General features: G+C 41.2%; 1 protein-coding gene across 1 annotated transcript in view; it reads left to right on the top strand.

Moving 5' to 3' along the window:
- LOC132893060 (citron Rho-interacting kinase) overlaps positions 1-19245 on the top strand; it is a 450073-nt gene that overhangs the window by 339103 nt on the left and 91725 nt on the right. Inside the window, exons 26-27 of the mRNA XM_060931786.1 lie at positions 15824-16004; positions 17041-17129. Coding sequence (XP_060787769.1) covers positions 15824-16004; positions 17041-17129 — 270 coding nt within the window. The remainder of the gene's footprint in view (positions 1-15823; positions 16005-17040; positions 17130-19245) is intronic.

The following is a 19245-nucleotide window of genomic DNA, read 5'->3' as shown; positions in this document are numbered from 1 at the left end:
ACACACAATAAGAAGAAGATGGCTGCGACTACGCGAGGAAATCGTGCCTTCTGTGTGTACAAATTAGTTTTATTAGTATTGCTGGCGGGATTGACTCTGCCCTAAGGGCTATTTTCTCTCTCTCTCTCTCTCTCTCTCTCTCTCACTTTGCACCACTACACAATAAATATTCACAGTGAAAATATTTTGTAAGCGCGTTTCATGAACCAAGTTATAGGATTTGTTGACAACTCGCATCGAGTTCGTTACACTTCTACCCGGCGTGAAGCACTCACAGTCATGTGGTTGTGACGTCATCGTAAACAAATCTGTTCTACTCATCCAGACGACTTCGCAACGGCAACGTTGCCAGATCTTTCCACTATGGAACCCGTTCTCAAAAAGATTGCGTTTTAGGCACCCAAAACACCGGTGCTGTGTGGACGCCAGGCCTAAACGATAAACAATTGTATTGGATTCACCTGAATCCATTGCCGTGTGGACAGGGCCTGAGAGTGTCAACGACCCACGTGATCTCAACGACTCTCCTTAGGTTTGCTTTTGGTCCACTAGAGGATAAATACCTGGAACTCCCCACTAGTCAGTCAGAACTGAAGAAGCCTTTTCGGATGAGAGGTGAAGTCTTCAAGAATTTCAAACAAGTCCAGTTGCCTTCTTTAGCACCTAGGGTTAATGGATATTGTGTATTATCACCTGACTGTATTTAATGGAATGCTACAGACTATGAACCATGCAAGAATGGATGTCATGTATAATTCACGAGGTGGCAAGTCCATTGTTGTGAAAAGGCTAAGCTGAGACATTAAATAGTTAGCAATATGGCACAAGTCAAGCTGCAGCATGTGTCTCTGGAGATAGTTGTCTTCCTGTGTCTGAAGATTTGTTTTATTCAAGGAAACGCTATTTATAGTGCTTTTTCTAATACAGCGGGACCTCCTTATTACCTGCCTTATATAGAGTGTCTTGTGAAAGTATTCATCCCCATTGGTGTTTGTCTTGTTTTGTCGCATTACAAGCTGGAATTAAAATGAATTTTTTGGGAGATACCACCATTTGATTTACAAAACATGACTATCATTTTAAAGGTACATATTGTTTTTTATTGTGACACAAACAATAATTAAGATAAAAAAATCTGTAGTGTGCATAGGTATTCACCCCCTTTCATATGAAAATCCTAAATAAGAGCTAGTACAACCAATTAACTTAAGTCACATAATTAGTTGATTAAGATCCACCTGTGTGCAAACAAAGTATCACATGATCTGTCATATGATGTCTGTATAAATCAACCTGTTCTGGAAGGACCCTGACTCTGCAACACTACTAAGCAAGCAACATGAAAACTAAGGAGCATTCCAAACAGGTCAGAGACAAAGTTGTGGAGAAGTATAGGTCTGGGTTGGGTTATAAAAAAAAAATCCCAAACTTTCAATATCCCACGGAGCACCATCAAATCCATTATAGCAAAATGGAAAGAATATGGCACCACTACAAACCTGACAAGAGAAGGCCGCCCACCAAAACTCTCAGACCAGGCAAGGAGGGCATTAATTAGAGATGCTACAAAGACACCAAAGGTAAGACTGAAGGAGCTGCAAAGATCCATAGCAGAGATGAGACTATCTGTCCATCAGACCACTTTAAGCTGTACACTCCACAGAGCGGGGTTTTATGGAAAAGTGGCCAGAAAAAAGTCATTGCTTAAAGAAAAAAACATATTTGGAGTTTGCCCAACAGCATGTGGCAGACTCCCAAACACATGGAAGAAGATTCTCTGGTCAGATGAGACTAAAATTTAACTTTCTGGCCATCGTGGGAAATGCCATGTGTGGTACAAACCAAACACTTCCCATCACCCTGAGAGCACCATTCCTATAATGAAGCATGGTGGTGGCAGCATCATGCTGTGGGGATGTGTTTCATCTGCAGGGACAGGAAAGCTGTCAGGATTGAAAGAAAGATGGATGTCACTAAATACAGGGCAATTCTGCAGGAAAACCTGTTTGAGTCGGCCAGAGGTTTGAGACTGGGACGAATGTTCACATTCCAGTAGGACAATGACCCTAAACAGACTGCTAAAGCCACACTGAAGTGGTTTAAAGGGAAACATTTACATATTTTGGAATGGCCTACTCAAAGTCCAGACCTCAATCCAATTGAGAATCTCATCTCATCTCATTATCTCTAGCCACTTTATCCTGTTCTACAGGGTCGCAGGCAAGCTGGAGCCTATCCCAGCTGACTACGGGTGATAGGCGGGGTACACCCTGGACAAGTCACCAGGTCATCACAGGGCTGACACATAGACACAGACAACCCATTCACACTCATGTTCACACCTACGGTAAATTTAGTGTCACCAATTAACCTAACCTGCATGTCTTTGGACTGTGGGGGAAACCGGAGCACCTGGAGGAAACCCACGCGGACACTGGGAGAACATGCAAACTCCACACAGAAAGGCCCTCGCCAGCCACGGGGCTTGAACCTGGACCTTCTTGCTGTGAGGCGACAGTGCTAACCACTACACCACCATGCCGCCCCAATTGAGAATATGTGGTATAATTTGAAGATTATTGTACACCAACACAACCCATCTAACTTGAAGGAGCTGGAGCAGTTTTGCCTTGAGGAATGGGCAAAAATCCCAGTGGCTAGATGTGCTAAGCTAATAGAGACATAACCCAAGAGCATTGCTGCTGTAATTGCAGCAAAAGGTGGCTCTACAAAGTATTGACACACCTATAAACACTCCATATTTCTGTTTTTTTTCATCTTAATTGTTTGTGTCAAAATAAAAAATAATAATAATAATAATTTGCACATTTAAAGTGGTAGGCATGTTTTGTAAATCAAATGGTGCCAACCACCCAAAAATCCATTTTAATTCCAGCTCGTAATGAGACAAAACAGAAAAACACCAAGGGGGATGAATACTTTTGCAAGGTACTGTACACCCCAACTTCTGTTAGTTTGTCTTGTGTTTGTCTTTATTTTCCAAGCCAATGCTCATTTTGTTTTTCATTTCTCCTCTCATTGTTTTCATACCTGGGGTCTTTGTTGCTTTGACTATCCTGTGTAAATAAAATATTTCTGCACTTGCATCCATCTCTGTGCCTCAACCATGATAAAAATATTAAGTGGAAATATCAGAATCCCATTAATGAAAGAGACAGAGAGAGAGACCATGTTCACATAACTTATTACAATATACTGTATTGTTATAACTTATTTTTATTTGCTGTTCTTGATGTCATATTGTGTGTAATTTATAAAGGAAACTTTGTAATATAAATGTATACGACATACAGTGGTGCTTGAAAGTTTGTGAACCCTTTAGAATTTTCTATATTTCTGAATAAATATGACTTAAAACATCATCAGATTTTCACACAAGTCCTAAAAGTAGATAAAGAGAACCCAGTTAAACAAATGAGACAAAAATATTATACTTGGTCATTTATCTACTGAGGAAAAATAATCCAATATTACATATCTCTGAGTGGCAAAAGTATGTGAACCTCTAGGATTAGCAGTTAATTTGAAGGTGAAATTAGAGTCAGGTGTTTTCAATCAATTGGGATGGCAATCAGGTGTGAGTGGGCACCCTGTTTTATTTAAAGAACAGGGATCGATCAAAGTCTGATCTTCACAACACATGTTTGTGGAAATGTATCATGGCACGAACAAAGGAGGTTTCTGAGGACCTCAGGAAAAAGAATTGTTGATGCTCATCAGGCTGGAAAAGGTTACAAAACCATCTGTAAAGAGTTTGGACTCCACCAATCCACAGTCAGACAGATTGTGTACAAATGGGGGAAATTCAAGACCATTGTTACCCTCCCCAGGAGTGGTCAACCAACAACGATCACTCCAAGAGTAAGGCGTGTAACAGTTGGCGAGGTCACAAAGGACCCCAGGGTAACTTCTAAGCAACTGAAGGCCTCGCTCATATTGGCTAATGTTAATGTTCATGAGTCCACCATCAGGAGAACACTGAACAACAGTGGTCTGCATGGCAGAGTTGCAAGGAGAAAGCCACTGCTCTCCAAAAAGAACATTGCTGCTTGTCTGTAGTTTGCTAAAGATCATGTGGACAAGCCAGAAGGCTATTGGAAAAATGTTCTGTGGATGGATGAGACCAAAATAGAATTTTGGTTTAAATGATAAGCATTATGTTTGCAGAAAGGAAACCACTGCATTACAGCATAAGAACCTTATCCCAGCTGTGAAACATGGTGGTGGTAGTATCATGGTTTGGGCCTGTTTTGCTGCATCTGGGCCAGGACAGCTTGCCATCATTGATGGAACAATGAATTCTGAATTATACCAGTGAATTCTAAAGGAAAATGTCAGGACATCTGTCCATGAACTGAATCTCAAGAGAAGGTGGGTCATGCAGCAAGACAACGACCCTAAGCACACAAGTTGTTCTACCAAAGAATGGTTAAATAAGAATAAAGTTAATGTTTTGGAATGGCCAAGTCAAAGTCCTGACCTTAATCCAATCCAAATGTTGTGGAAGGACCTGAAGTGAGCAGTTCATGTGAGGAAACCCACCAACATCCCAGAGTTGAAGCTGTTTTGTTCAGAGGAATGGGCTAAAATTCCTCCAAGCTGGTGTGCAGGACTGATCAGCAGTTACCGGAAACGTTTAGTTGCAGTTATTGCTGCACAAGGGGGTCACACCAGATACTGAAAGCAAAGGTTCACATACTTTTGCCACTCACAGATATGTAATATTGGGTCATTTTCCTCAATAAATAAATGACCAAGTATAATATTTTTGTCTCATTTGTTTAACTGGGTTCTCTTTATCTACTTTTCAGACTTGTGTGAAAATCTGATGATGTTTTAGGTCATATTTATGCAGAAATATAGAAAATTCTAAAGGGTTCACAAACTTTCAAGCACCGCTGTATGTCATATAAAGGAGTTTGTATGTTCTCCCCATGTCTGCATGGGTTTCCTCCGGGTGTTCCTGTTTCCCCTACAGCCCAAAGACATGCAGGTTAGGCTAATTGGTGGCTCTAAATTGACCATAGATGTGAATGTGAGTGTGAATGGTTGTTTGCCTGTATGTGTCAGCCCTGCGATGACCTGGCAACTTGTCCAGGGTGTACCCCGCCTCTCGCCCATAGTCAGCTGGGATAGGCTCCAGCTTGCCTGCGACCCTGTACAGGTTAAGTGGCTACAGATAATGAATGGATGGATAGATGGATGGATATGTCATATAAAGGAGTTTACATGTTCTCCCTGTGTCTGCGTGGGTTTCCTCCAGGTGCTCCGGTTCCCCCCAGTCCAAAGACATGCAGGTTAGGCTAATTGGTGGCTCTAAATTGACCGTAGGTGTGAATGTGAATGGTTGTTTGACTGTATGTGTTAGCCCTGTGATGACCTGGCAACTTGTTCAGGGTGTACCCCACCTCTCGCCCATAGTCAGCTGGGATAGGCTCCAGCTTGTCTGCAACCCTGTACAGAATAAGCGGCTACAGATGATGGATGGATGAATGGATGGTGTATAAATGAAACTTGGGTATGTATGTACAGGAAAAACAAATTTTATATATGATTTGCTCCTGTCCATGGTTCCGGCTATCTGCATTAGATCTCGGAATGTGGTCCCACTTGTATCTGTCAGTGTTCGCCTGTTGTTGTTTTGAATTTGTCACCAGTTGCTTTACATTGAAGTAGTATGAGTAGTTCTGTTGTAATATCACCCCATCATTTATGTCCCATAATATGAAACAAAGTTGTAACAAAGATTCAATTCAAAGATTCTTTATTGTCAATTCACTATATATCCAGGGCATATAGGAGAATCGAAATGCCGTTTCTCTCTCACATTACTTGTAAAAAACAGATAAAGATTACACAAAAAAAGGAAAAAAAATTAAAAAATAAAAAAATGTAAGAAAAACGATAGATAGATAGATAGATAGATAGATAGATAGATAGATAGATAGATAGATAGATAGATAGATAGATAGATAAAAATACACTCTAAAATCAAACAATGTACAAAATAGCAGTAGTGCAAATGCAGTACAGTATCTAATGGAGAAGGTGCTAGAAGAGCAGCTTATGAGGTGTATATGAATAGTAGTGCAAATGAGCAATAGCAGCAGATACAGCAGTAATGCTAATGTTTGTGATGTGATGTGCAAATGGATGAGAGAGTTTCTTGTGCAAATGACTGTGTTACAGACCAGGAGTAGGTAGTGGACAGAGTTCAGCATCCTGACAGCCTGGTGGATGAAGCTCTTCTTGTGGAGCAGGCCCGGAGGCTCTGGTCCCTTTTCCCTGAGGGTAGGAGGCTGAAGAGTGAGTGTGAAGGGTGGGAGGTGTCACCAGCGATGCTGATGGCTCTGTGGGTGAGACGGGAGTGATAGATGTCCGTAAGAGAGGGCTGAGGGGTACCAATGATCTTGCTGGCCATGTTCACTGTGTGTTGCAGAGTCTTCCAGCAGGAGGCACTGCAGCCTCCTTACCACGCAGTGATGCAGCCAGTGAGGACACTCTCAATGGTGCCCCTGTAGAATGAGCACATGATGGGAGGTGGGACTCATGCACTCCTCAGTTTGCAGAGGAAGTAGAGGCGAGTTTGAGCCTTCTTGGCCAGTGATACGGTGTTGTTGGACCAGGAGAGGTCCTCAGCGATGTGCATCCCTAGGAATTTGGTGCTGCTCACCCTCTCCACTGCAGCATCATCGATGGTCAGAGGGGGATGCTGTGAGTGACCTCTCCTGAAGTCGACTACAATCTCTTTGGTCTTCTCCATGTTCAGGAAGAGATTGTTGTCTTTACTCCACTCGACCAGTTAGCTCACCTCATTCCTGTAGTTGGCTTCATCGCTGTTAGTGATGAGGCCCACCACAGTCGTGTCATCCACAAACTTGATGATATGGTTGATGGTGTAGATTGGTACACAGTCATGGATCAGCAGGGTGAAGAGCAGTGGGCTGAGCACAAAGTTTGTACATTAAGCATTTTGAGCTGAATTAATCACAGAAAATCAGTTCGAAGAAAAAAGAAAATTAATAATAATAATAATAATAATAATAATAATTAGGGCTGTCAAAATTAACATGTTAATCGTTGTGATTAATTTAAAATATTTAACACATTAAAATAAATTAACGCAGCTGCGTTTTGTTTACTTTCTCTGTGGGGGCTGACCTATGAATGGATGCTGCAAAACCTCATCCTAGCCAGAGACAATACCTAGCTAAAGATGGAGATGAACAGTGAAGGAGTTTTGGATGGAAATTTCAATATAAAAAGTTGTCCAATGGAAACATTGAGAAAACAAAAGTAATTTGCAAAGCTGAATTCAATTATCACAGAAGCACTTTGTCTTTAAAATATCACCTTCATGCAAAACACCCAAGGGAAATCATCTGTACTGCTTGCCAGTTTACATTACAGGAGTGTGGTACTCACTGACGAATAACTAAACCAGTAAGTGAAAAGGTTACCAGTGCTTTGTCAAGTCAAGTCAACTTTATTGTCAAATATGCTATACATGCTCGACATACAGCACAGATGAAATTTCAGTCCTCTCTGACCCACAGTGCAAACAGGCAATGCAATAAAAAAAAATAGAATAATTGAAAAAACAAACAATATAAACAGTATAAACACTCTAGATAAGAACTAGACATAGACTAAACACTCATAAACAGACAATATAAACAGTAAAAACACTCCAGATAAGAACTAGACAGACTAAACACTCAAACAATATAAACAGTATAAACACTCTAGATAAGAACTAGACATAGGCTAAACACACACACACACACACACACACACACGTAAATTGGTGCAAATAAACAGTCAAGGGCACTTGAGGTATAGCAGGTAAACATGAAATAAGCAGTATAAACAATAAACTAATAGCTGTTAAGGTGAGGTAGTGCGGAATAGTGCAAATGAGCGAGGTAAAGTGAAATGTGCAGTCCCTGAGTTCAGTGTGTTAATGAACATTGAGAGTACAGTATGTATGTATGTATGTGTGTGTGTTGGGGGGTGAACTGTGAGGGTGACATGTCAGAAGCTGAAGGGGGGGCAGGGGGGAGTGCGAGCAGAATCTGTGGCAGGGGGCAGGGGGGGAGGAGAGGCAGAACAGGGAGGGAGTTGAGCCTCCTGACCGCCTGGTGAAAGAAACTGTTCTTGAGCCTGCTGGTTTTGGCCCGGAGACTCCGCAGTCTCCTCCCTGACAGCAGCAGACTGAAGAGGCTGTGAGATGGGTGGGTGGGGTCACCTGCAATCCTGATGGCTTTGCGGGTGAGACGGGAGTTATAAATATCCATTAGAGAAGGGAGAGAGACACCAATGAGCCTCTCAGCTGCTCTCACGATGCACTGCAGAGACTTGCAGCAGGACACGGTGCAGGCGCCGTACCACACGATGATGCAGCTGGTCAGGACGTTCTTGATGGTGTCTCTGTAGAATGTGTGCATGATGGGGGCTGGGACTCTTGCTCTCCTCAGTTTGCGGAGGAAGTACAGACACTGTTGGGCTTTTTTGGCCAGTCATGCAGTGTTGTTGCTCCAGGACAGGTCTTCAGAGATGTGCACACCCAGAAACTTGATGCTGGTCACCCTCTCCACTGCAGCACCATCGATAGATAGTGGAGCATGCTGGGTGTGCGCTCTCCTGAAGTCCACAACAATCTCCTTTGTCTTCTCCACATTCAGGCAGAGATTGTTGTCCTTGCACCACATGGCCAAGCAGCTCACCTCACTCCTGTAGATTGTCTCATCACCACTGTTGATGAGACCCACCACAGTCGTGTCATCCGCAAACTTAATGAAGAGATTAGAGTTGGATGTTGGTGTGCAGTCGTGGGTCAGCAGAGTGAAGAGGAGGGGGCTCAGCACACATCCTTGGGGGGCCCCCGTGTTCAATGTGATGGTGCTGGAGGAGTTGCTGCCGACCCGTACAGTCTGTGGTCTCCCCGTCAGGAGGTCCAGCAGCCAGTTGCACAGGGAGGTGTTGAGTCCCAGCTGGTCCAGTTTATGAATGAGCTGCTGAGGAATGATTGTGTTGAATGCTGAGCTAAAGTCTATGAACAGCATTCTGACATACGAGTCTTTTGTCTCCAGGTGGGTGAGGGCTGAGTGGAGGGCAGTGGAGATGGCATCATCGGTCGAACGGTTGGACTGATATGCAAACTGGAAAGGGTCCAGGGCGGGGGGGCCAGACTAGATATGCCGCATGACTAGCCACTCGAAGCACTTCATGAGGATGGGAGTGAGTGCGACAGGGCGGTAGTCATTGAAGCAGGAGGGAGACAGCTTCTTTGGGACCGGGATGATGGTGGTGACTTTGAGGCACGTGGGGACAACAGCCTGGCTCAACGAGATGTTGAAGATGTCTGTAAAGACATCTGTGAGCTCCTCGGCACAGTCTCTAAGGACACGACCAGGAATGTTATCAGGACCCAGGGCTTTTTGTGCATTTGTCGTTCTGAGAGCTCTCCTCACGCTGTCAGGGGACAGCGTCAACACCTGGTCACTGGGAGGTGGTGGGGTCTTCTGTGCCATGGTGCTGTTGTCTGCCTCAAAGCGAGCGAAAAAGTCGTTCAACTGATTCAGCAGAGCAGTCATTCTTGAGATCAGGGACAAAAGGGGTTTTGATTTTCTAAAAATAAAATCTCATTATTTCCAAAACATATTCATATATTATGGTTGCACAAGGTGTTGGCCCTCTTATACAGTTTTCGGACAATCTCCCAGGTCAAGATTTTTAACACTATTTTCATGTTTGCGGGGCAAGTCAGAGATTTTGTCAACACCATAAGACACAAAAAAATGTAAAAATATATATATTATTTTAAAGTTTTTCCAGGCATTTTTACTCTTGGAGGTTGCTTTAATCTGTGTCATTCTGTCTGTGTTTTCAAACTAGTAATATTACTTTTAAAAGTTAATTTATTAAGATGTTATTGACTATATTTACCGGTATGTGACTTTATGCATTTAGTTTTTATCCTCCATAACAAACAATGGTATTAAGCAATATAAAGTATACACATTTAATTTGGAAATGCAGTGTTTTTATTGTAACAACTTGAAACAATGTAATAAAATATCCTTTTAAAGAAAAAATTAACTTAACAGTCATATTATGGAGTTGACAAGCTGTTTACGGTGTTAACACACCACTTACGGTGTTGACGAAATAGAAGGGAAATGGAGATAATTTCATTGAACATTTTATTGACATAAAATACCACTTAGGGTTAATCATATATTTGAATTAAAACCTACTTTAAAAACATGAACCAGGCAGTATGCATATTTATATCTTATACAGAGCGAAAAGTCAAATACTCTTGTCAAACAAAATAACATCCAGACATTCAACCAAACAACTGATGCAATAGAACATTGTGTGTGTGTGTGTGTGTGTGTGTGGCATGCACACACATTATCATACAAATATATATGTGGCACTTATTTCTGGTGTGCTTCTCCTTGAGGTTGTAACAAAGAACATTCAGTAACTAAGCCTATGGACATCTGGAAATATTGAACTCATGAAAATGGGTTTAAAGACCTGGCAACAACCGATTGAAAAGTTCCTCATCTATGAAGTCCATAACCTCAGAAGAGAGCTGGTATATGTCCCTGGTTCCCTTGGTACAACAAACGTATAGCAGGGGCCGTGTCTTAATGGGTTAAAATGCTTAAGTAAACTTCAGTATACTTAAGTAAAGTAAGTATATAAAGTAATAATATAAGTATATAAAGTTTATATATATATATATATATATATATATATATATATATATATATAGACTGAATTCAGTGTGAGGATGATGGATAATTTTCAATAAATATGAAGTATATATAAAAACTATGCAACGTGGATATGCAGAAATGTCATTAAAATACATAGGACATAATACAACTTAAATTTTAATTCATAAAACTCAATTAAATGGGGAAAATGACACACATTTGTCAACACCATAAGGCCAAGGTCAACTCCATAAGACAAAAAATCTTATGGAGTTGACGTTTGACGAAGTTGATAAAGTAGTCTACTTTTCATCATAACTTGTGTTTTTTTGGCAGAAGCCATCTTGTTTTTTACCGGCTGCTTGTGGCCTCAATAATAAAGTTAAATAAAGCTTTCATTACAAAAAGAGTCAAATAAATCTTGAATTTTATTGACTATGGTGTTGACACACTATGGCTGTGACACAAAATGATTTCTAAAAGAGATAGTTCAGGGGAAAAATATAAAATATTAACTTACCAGAGCAGTGGCCTCATGGCATGTGTATCAAGCAGGAAGTGTAAAGGGGTCCTTAGATTGAGAGCTGCCCACAATAATGCCTGATTATTTTCTAATTTTTGAAAAATCTTATGGTGTTGACAGAAACTCTGGACATGACTTCAATTGCTTAAAAATTACACAAAAATGTTTCTCAAATTGTAAACTTGTGTACAGTTTGAATAATTAATTAGAATACTTGATGACAGTAGCTATGATGTTTTATTTTACTTTAAACAATTTTTTAAGTGTTAAGAAATTATGAAACCTGCTTTCGGACAAGGTTTATTTACGGTGCTGGTAACACATTCACTCATGTAAAATAAAATATATGTGTACAAAACCTTTAAATCATACTTTATAGTGCAAATCTGTATTTGTTTTTTTATTTAAGATAATTATGTGACATATTTTATTTACATATTTAACCACAAAAATGAGTTTCATCTCTCGGACATGTTTTGTCCCTTATCTGAAGAATCATTGATAGACGTGGAGTTGTCACAGGTCTGGGGCGAGGGCTTGTAGTCTGTGATGGTCTGAATCCCCCGCCACAGGTTCCTGGTGTCTCTGCTGTCATTGAAATAGTCAGCAATGTACCTGGAATACTGTCTCTTGGCCACTCTGATGCCTCGTGACAGGTTGGCCCTAGCTGTCCTCAGGCCCACCTCGTCCCCAGCTCTGAAGGCAGCGTTCCGAGCCCACAGGAGCCTGTGGACTTCCCCTGTCAGCCATGGCTTCTGATTGGCCCAAATGGAGATGGTTCTGGTGACCGTAACGTCATCCATGCACTTCCTCATGTAGGCAGTGACGGTCTCCGTGTACTCCTGTAGATCTGTGATGCTGTTGTAGGTGGCCGCCTGTCTGAACATGCTCCAGTCAGTGATGGAAAAACAGTCCTGGAGTGCCTCTGAGGACCCCTCTGGCCACACACATATCTGCTTTGTAGCTGGTTTGGTGACTTTAACCAGCGGCCTGTATGCTGGCATTAGCATAACAGTGGAGTGATCTGAGGCCCCAAGGTGGGGGAGGGATAGGGCTTTGTAGGCGTCTTTATGCATGGTGTAAACATTGTCCAGAGTATTGTTTCCACGTGTGGGAAAGTTGATATGTCCATAGAATTTTGGAAACACACTCTTGGGGTCTGCATGGTTGAAATCCCCAGCCAGGATGAGGAAAGCATCTGGGTGGGCTGTCTGCTGCTCACTGATGTGCTGATAGAGTTCATTCAGTGCTTCACTCCTGTTGTTATTGGAGCCGGGAGGGATGTATATTGCTACCAGCAATATGGCTGTGAATTCCCTCGGCAGGTAGAATGGCCGGCACTTAATAATCATAAACTCCACCAGTGGTGCAGTGTTTGCAGACCACAACAGCATCGTGGCACCAGGCATCACTGATGTAAACACACAGTCCTCCGCCGCGAGTCTTCCCCCCCCTCGACTAGCACTCTGTCTGACCGGTAGCATGTTAGCTGGGCTAGCTGAATGGCACAGTCCGGGATGCTGTCGTTAAGCTATGTTTCCACAAACACAAGGACACAGCACTCACTCACAGACTTAAAAGATGAGCGGACCAGGCGGACATAATCCAGCTTGTTGTCGAGCGAGCATACGTTGGCCAGAGTGATGGTAGGGATAGCCGGCCGGTGAGGGCTAGCCGCTAGCCTAGCTCGGATACCTCCGTGCTTGCCTCTCTTCTGCTTCCGCATGTTCCGCCTGTGGCGCTTCCACAGTGTCTCTAACATGATTTCAGCCACTAAACTACTTCCATTTGTTCATATGCCCTTCACAGCCCACAGTCTGCAAAGAACAATCACTGTTTCCCTTCACAATAGTGGATTTGAAAGTCTCATCTCATCTCATTATCTCTAGCCGCTTTATCCTTCTACAGGGTCGCAGGCAAGCTGGAGCCTATCCCAGCTGACTACGGGCGAAAGGCGGGGTACACCCTGGACAAGTCGCCAGGTCATCACAGGGCTGACACATAGACACAGACAACCATTCACACTCACACCTACGGTCAATTTAGAGTCACCAGTTAACCTAATCTGCATGTCTTTGGACTGTGGGGGAAACCGGAGCACCCGGAGGAAACCCACGCGGACACGGGGAGAACATGCAAACTCCACACAGAAAGGCCCTCGCTGGCCCCGGGGCTCGAACCCAGGACCTTCTTGCTGTGAGGCGACAGCGCTAACCACTACACCACCGTGCCGCCCAGATTTGAAAGTGTTCTGGCTAAATGTCGCAAGATTGTCAGGCACTTTAAACACCGTCTATCAAGTGCCCAGGAATTAAGAGAACAGCAAGTTGCACTCGGACATCAGGAAGAATCACTCATTCAAGATACTGCTATACAGTGGAATGCTACCCTTGACATGGTAAAGTGAATCCAAAAAAAACAAGGCTCCACTCACCACTACACAGACTCAGCAGAAGAGCAAAGTTTCTATTCTGACTACAGAGGAGCTTGATAAAGTGCAGAAGTTGGAAGAACTACTTGAACCTTCCAGGTAAGTTAATTCTTCTCTCTCTCTCTCTCTCTCTCTCTGGTGTGCTGCTTGCCATCTCTGTCCCTCCTTAGCTCTCTGTGTGTGTGTGTGTGTGTGTGTGTGTGTGTGTGTGTGTGTGTGTGTGTGTGTGTGTGTGTGTGTGTTCGTGCTCCCTCTGCCAGTGTTTTCTGTATGTGTATTCTTGCATTCTCTCTCTCTCTCTCTCTCTCTCTCTCTCTCTCTCTCTCTCTGTGGCCTTGATCTTGAAATCAACTAGAACTTTATAGACCTGAGTTTTCTTTCTGTAACTGCATAGTTCTGTGTGTAGTTCTGTATTTAAAGATGCTATTAAACAATGGTGTCTGAAATATGCATCCTTTGTGATTATTCCACATTAATTTGGTGATTTTACATTTAAATATGCATTATAATAAGCTTTAGTCTTAAAAAGAAAAACAAGTTTTAATCATGATTAATCATTCATTGCAAAATGTGCGATTAATTAGTTAATTTTTTAATCAATTGACAAACTTAATAATATAAAGACTTTGCAAGCAATAGAATAAGAAGGCCTGCCTAGGTTATTATTCACTATACCTGTACCCATGATAGGTTGCCTATAGATATGCATATGAATCATGAAAGTCATCCAGGTTAAAAGAGATGTGAGTATAATTTAGTTAGATTGCTTTTCTAAGTCTGATGATCTCATTGTGTTCACATAATGAAGACGTTCAGATGCTTTCACTTAAAGCCTCTTTGGTGAAGCTAGCCTCACACTCATAGTTCTAAGGCTTAGCTCCACCATCAATAATCCCCAAATATGTCAAGTTCAAAGGTGTTCTGTTTGTTAAGTGACTGCCCTGAAGATTGCACTCAAAACTCACTTCACTGAATACATGGATTCTTGCCCAAAGTTGCCTGAAGTTTGAAGTACTTGCTATGACTTGGGAGTAATCTTTTGTTTCTGTGTTCAGTGATGGCTTTTCTAGGAGTTTCCTCATGTATATTTAATTATTCAAAACAGGCAGTCTGGCCAATAAGTGCCTCCTGGGTCCTTCTACAGGAGGGGAACTAAGGAATGCATTTCAGATGGTCTCACTTGGTCTAAAACTTCCAAATTTTGATATAAATTCACAGAACTATGGATAAATACATATTAGTGAAAATGACCTACTAGATTTGAATTTAGGAAAGTCAAACAATTAAAATAACACTAAACATGACTGTATTAATTGTCTCTCTTTAAAAGTTATTACTTCATTAATTATAAGATTAAAAATGTGAAATACATTTAAATGGATGACAAGTTTGTCATAAGCTTTAGATGAACACATATGGCCAAAACAATTAGTCCAGATAAGAATCAGTTTAGAAACATTTTTTTCCTTTGAGAGAGGGCTAAGTAGAATTGTGTCAATTTGTTAAATTTTGAATATTTGTTCATTTGTGAATACTGGATCATTCATATTCTCTGGTTAATTGACAAGTCCACATGATTATTGGTTAGGTGGCGTCTATAAAATCCTTTGACTATAGACTTTTTGTAGATGCTTTGCACCAAAAATGGTCTGGTCTTGGGTTCAGCTTGGGGTCAGATTTCACATAAACCATTATCTGTATGTAAGTGTCTATCTGCTTGGCAGTCTGGCTTTTACAATCATCAGCAATGGTCATAAAGCTCTGTTAAATTGGGTGAGTTCCAGATGTCTCTGATTGTGAAATCTGCATGAGATAGCAGTGTGGCTTAACACAAAGGAGCCTTTGCATCAATAATCTTGGAAAACAGAGTCATGTGGTGATAATTCCTGTGTCTGAGCTTGGCTGTAGACACAAAAGTTTTCAGATTATCTGTTGATAAAATAGATATTTCACATGGCTAGGTTTGATCCTACACAGGTGAGCATCGACATGCATTACCTACCATTTCAACCTGCCTCCTCCCTGTCTGTAGCTCGCACTCAACCATACCCCCACTGCCACTGTAACTCTATCTTGATACTATTGTTTTAGCTGTATTTTTCTTTCCCACATTAGAATGCCATGCTTTGTGCCACCCAAAATGCTCCCCCTACCTTCCAGCCACATGTGGTGTGCCCACCGAATATGCCCTTCACCTATCTGAGGCTCTGTGCAGGGAGAAGAGCAGCAACTCAGGCTTACAACTTAAAGACTCCAGTGGACACATGAGGCTGGAGGGCTGGATGAAACAGCCCAGGTCAGAACACACTGCATTCCACCTTAATTACTATACAATATAATTGCTATATCAACTAGGACAGTAATGCCAATGCAAAAAAGAATCATTGGTAAAAGTAGTAAAGAATTACAGCACTTTCAATATGTGCCCTTTGACCTCTGACCCCTCCACCCCCATTTTGGACCAAAGGTAACTGGACAATTGGCTGGTCAGCTTTTCTTTGGCCAGATGTGTTATTCCCTCATTATTTAACTTTGAAGTAAGCAGATGAAAGTTCTAAGGTGGGTTTCAAGAGTAGCATTTGCATTTGCAGTCTGCTGCTGTGAACTCTCATTATGAAGTCCAAAGAGCTGTTACTGCCAGCAGACCAAGCCATCATTAGGCTAAAAAATCAAAACAAGCCATCAGAAAGACAGCAAAAACATTAGATGTAGCCAAATCAATGATTTAGTGTTTCTTAAAATGAGAGAATGCACTGGCAAGCTCAGAAACACCAAAAGGCCTGGAAGACCATAGAAAACATTTGTGGTAGATGGCATAAAAATGATTTCCCCAGTGAAGAAAAATCCATTCACAAGAGTTGTCCAGATTAAGAACAGCCTCAATGAGGTAGATGTATCTGTGTTAAAGTCAAAAATCAAGAGAAGACTGCAGCAGTGTAAATACAGAGGGTTGACCACATGATGTAAACCTTTGGTATGCCTCAAACAGTAAGAGCAGATTAGAATTTTTAAACATTTTTAAAATCCTGTACAGCTCTGGAACAAAATCATATTTACAAATGAAACAAAGCTCAACTTGTCCCAGAATGACAGGAAGCATTGTATTTGTTTTAAAAAAAGTGCTGTAATTCGACACCACTCTTCCAATTTGGAATTTGTGAATACCCCTAAATTAAAACTAAAGTCTATCAAATTCATTACTTAATTTCAATTCCAGTATAGAGTGGTAAAGAGCTAAAATAACAATAATTTGGCCAATGTTCAAATATATTTACACATATGTATGCACAAAATCACCTTGACCCATTTATATGTTTGCTTCTTGATTGTAGGAATGGGAAACGTGGTCAGGGCTGGGAGAGGAAATATGTGGTGCTGGAAGGGAACAAGGTTCTTACCTATGATACTGAGCCCAGAGAAGGTCATTAATCTCCCAATTCGTACTTAAAAATACAAACAATGCACAGTAACCAGTTATTAGTCCACACAATACCAACATTGTTGAGAACTCATTTTGTCATACTAGGGGTATCGTATACTCATAGGATAATATCCCAGGAGCTTACCATAACAAGGCTTATAATTATAATTTTACATGATTCCAAAAAACAAGAAACTCTTTATAATAGCAAGTGGTAGTAGTACATTAACAGATCTTTAGTTCATAATGAACTAATTATCAACAAAACATTTACCCATGTTTGTAAATTATTAAGAAATGCTATGTTAATATTCTTTAAATAAGTTGTGCATCATTTCTAAACCACTAGTAAATAATGAAATAATCATTAAAAACATTAGTGAATCATTAGATTATAATAAATAATTTGTTACTAAATTAAGGGAATAAAAAGAAACATCTTTCAAAACATTCATAAATCATTTGTTAATATGTGGCTAAACATGAACAGAATATTTATATCCACTAACTCAGGTAATGCATGGTATACCAACCAGGGATGGGTTTCCCAACAACGTTGCACTTTAGGGCAAAAGAGTGAGTTTAAAGACGCTCGGAAGTAACAAAGATTGTCTCTGGATGTGGTTTTCCCTGAACTTACTCGTAACAAGGTCTCTTAAGAACACTTTTGCCAAGAGCATCTTTGAAATATGCATCCTTGATATAGCCATTAGCAGTTGCTAAAGGCATTAGTAGTTCCTAAATCCAGTCAATGAGGTCACATGGTGTTCGTTTTTAATCAAAAACCAATGAAATATAAAGTGTTAAAATATATCAATATATTGTATTGTGGTTAAAGGAGATATGCAGAACCATGGCCTCACTTTTTGTTTATAAATGCCTTGAGACCTCAAGAATGGCATCGGAATAATTTTAAGTATTAACAATAAATCTAATTTCAGAATCAGAATCAGAAACACTTTTATTGCCAGGTATGTGGACACACACAAGGAATTTGATTCCAGTTCACTTAGCTCTCATAGTACAAAACAGATAAAAAAGCGTATACACAAAACAAACAAACAAACAAACAAACAAACAAACAAGCAAACAACAACAACAACAACAAAAATAGGTGCATAGTGCAAAGTAATCCAGGAAAGTCAAGTATGGAATAGTTAAATAAATATAAAGTATACAGTGTGCACAGAATGATGGTATAAGTGTTCAGATATTTTACAAGTGATATTACTGATATATGAATCTGGATTTTAGCTGTTCATCACAGAAAGGATTTCCCTTTTGGTGCAATATGGTGCATAGTGCAAAGATGAAATCTCATCTCATTATCTCTAGCCGCTTTATCCTTCTACAGGGTCGCAGGCAAGCTGGAGCCTATCCCAGCTGACTATGGGCGAAAGGCGGGGTACACCCTGGACAAGTCGCCAGGTCATCACAGGGCTGACACATAGACACAGACAACCATTCACACTCACATTCACACCTACGGTCAATTTAGAGTCACCAGTTAACCTAACCTGCATGTCTTTGGACTGTGGGGGAAACCGGAGCACCCGGAGGAAACCCACGCGGACACGGGGAGAACATGCAAACTCCGCACAGAAAGGCCCTCGCCGGCCCCAGGGCTCGAACCCAGGACCTTCTTGCTGTGAGGCGACAGCGCTAACCACTACACCACCGTGCCGCCCCGCAAAGATGAAATAGTAAATATAAATAAGTATACATATAATATAAGTAACAGTGAGCACAGAATGACAGTGTGAGTGTGCAGATATTTTGCAAGTGATATTACTGATATATGAATCTGAATTTTAGCTGTTCATCACAGAGACAGCCTGAGGGAAGAAACTGTTCTTGTGTCTGGTTGTTTTTGCATACAGATATCTATATCGCCTCCCTGAGGGGAGAAGATTAAACAGATTGTGACCAGGGTGTGATGGGTCTGCAGAGATGTTACCTGCCCGTTTCCTGACTCTGGACAAGTATAAGTCTTGGATGGAGGGCAGGTTGACACCAGTAATTTTCTCTGCAGACCTTATTGTCCGTTGCAGTCTATTCTTCTCCTGTTTGGTGACCGATCCAAACCAAACAGTGATGGAAGACTAAAGAACAGACT

Source organism: Neoarius graeffei, chromosome 10 (genome assembly GCF_027579695.1).
Source record: "Neoarius graeffei isolate fNeoGra1 chromosome 10, fNeoGra1.pri, whole genome shotgun sequence".
Classification (NCBI taxonomy): Eukaryota; Metazoa; Chordata; class Actinopteri; order Siluriformes; family Ariidae; genus Neoarius; species Neoarius graeffei.
Note: the sequence above shows the minus strand (reverse complement) of the source record. Positions and strands in the feature narration are given on the sequence as shown.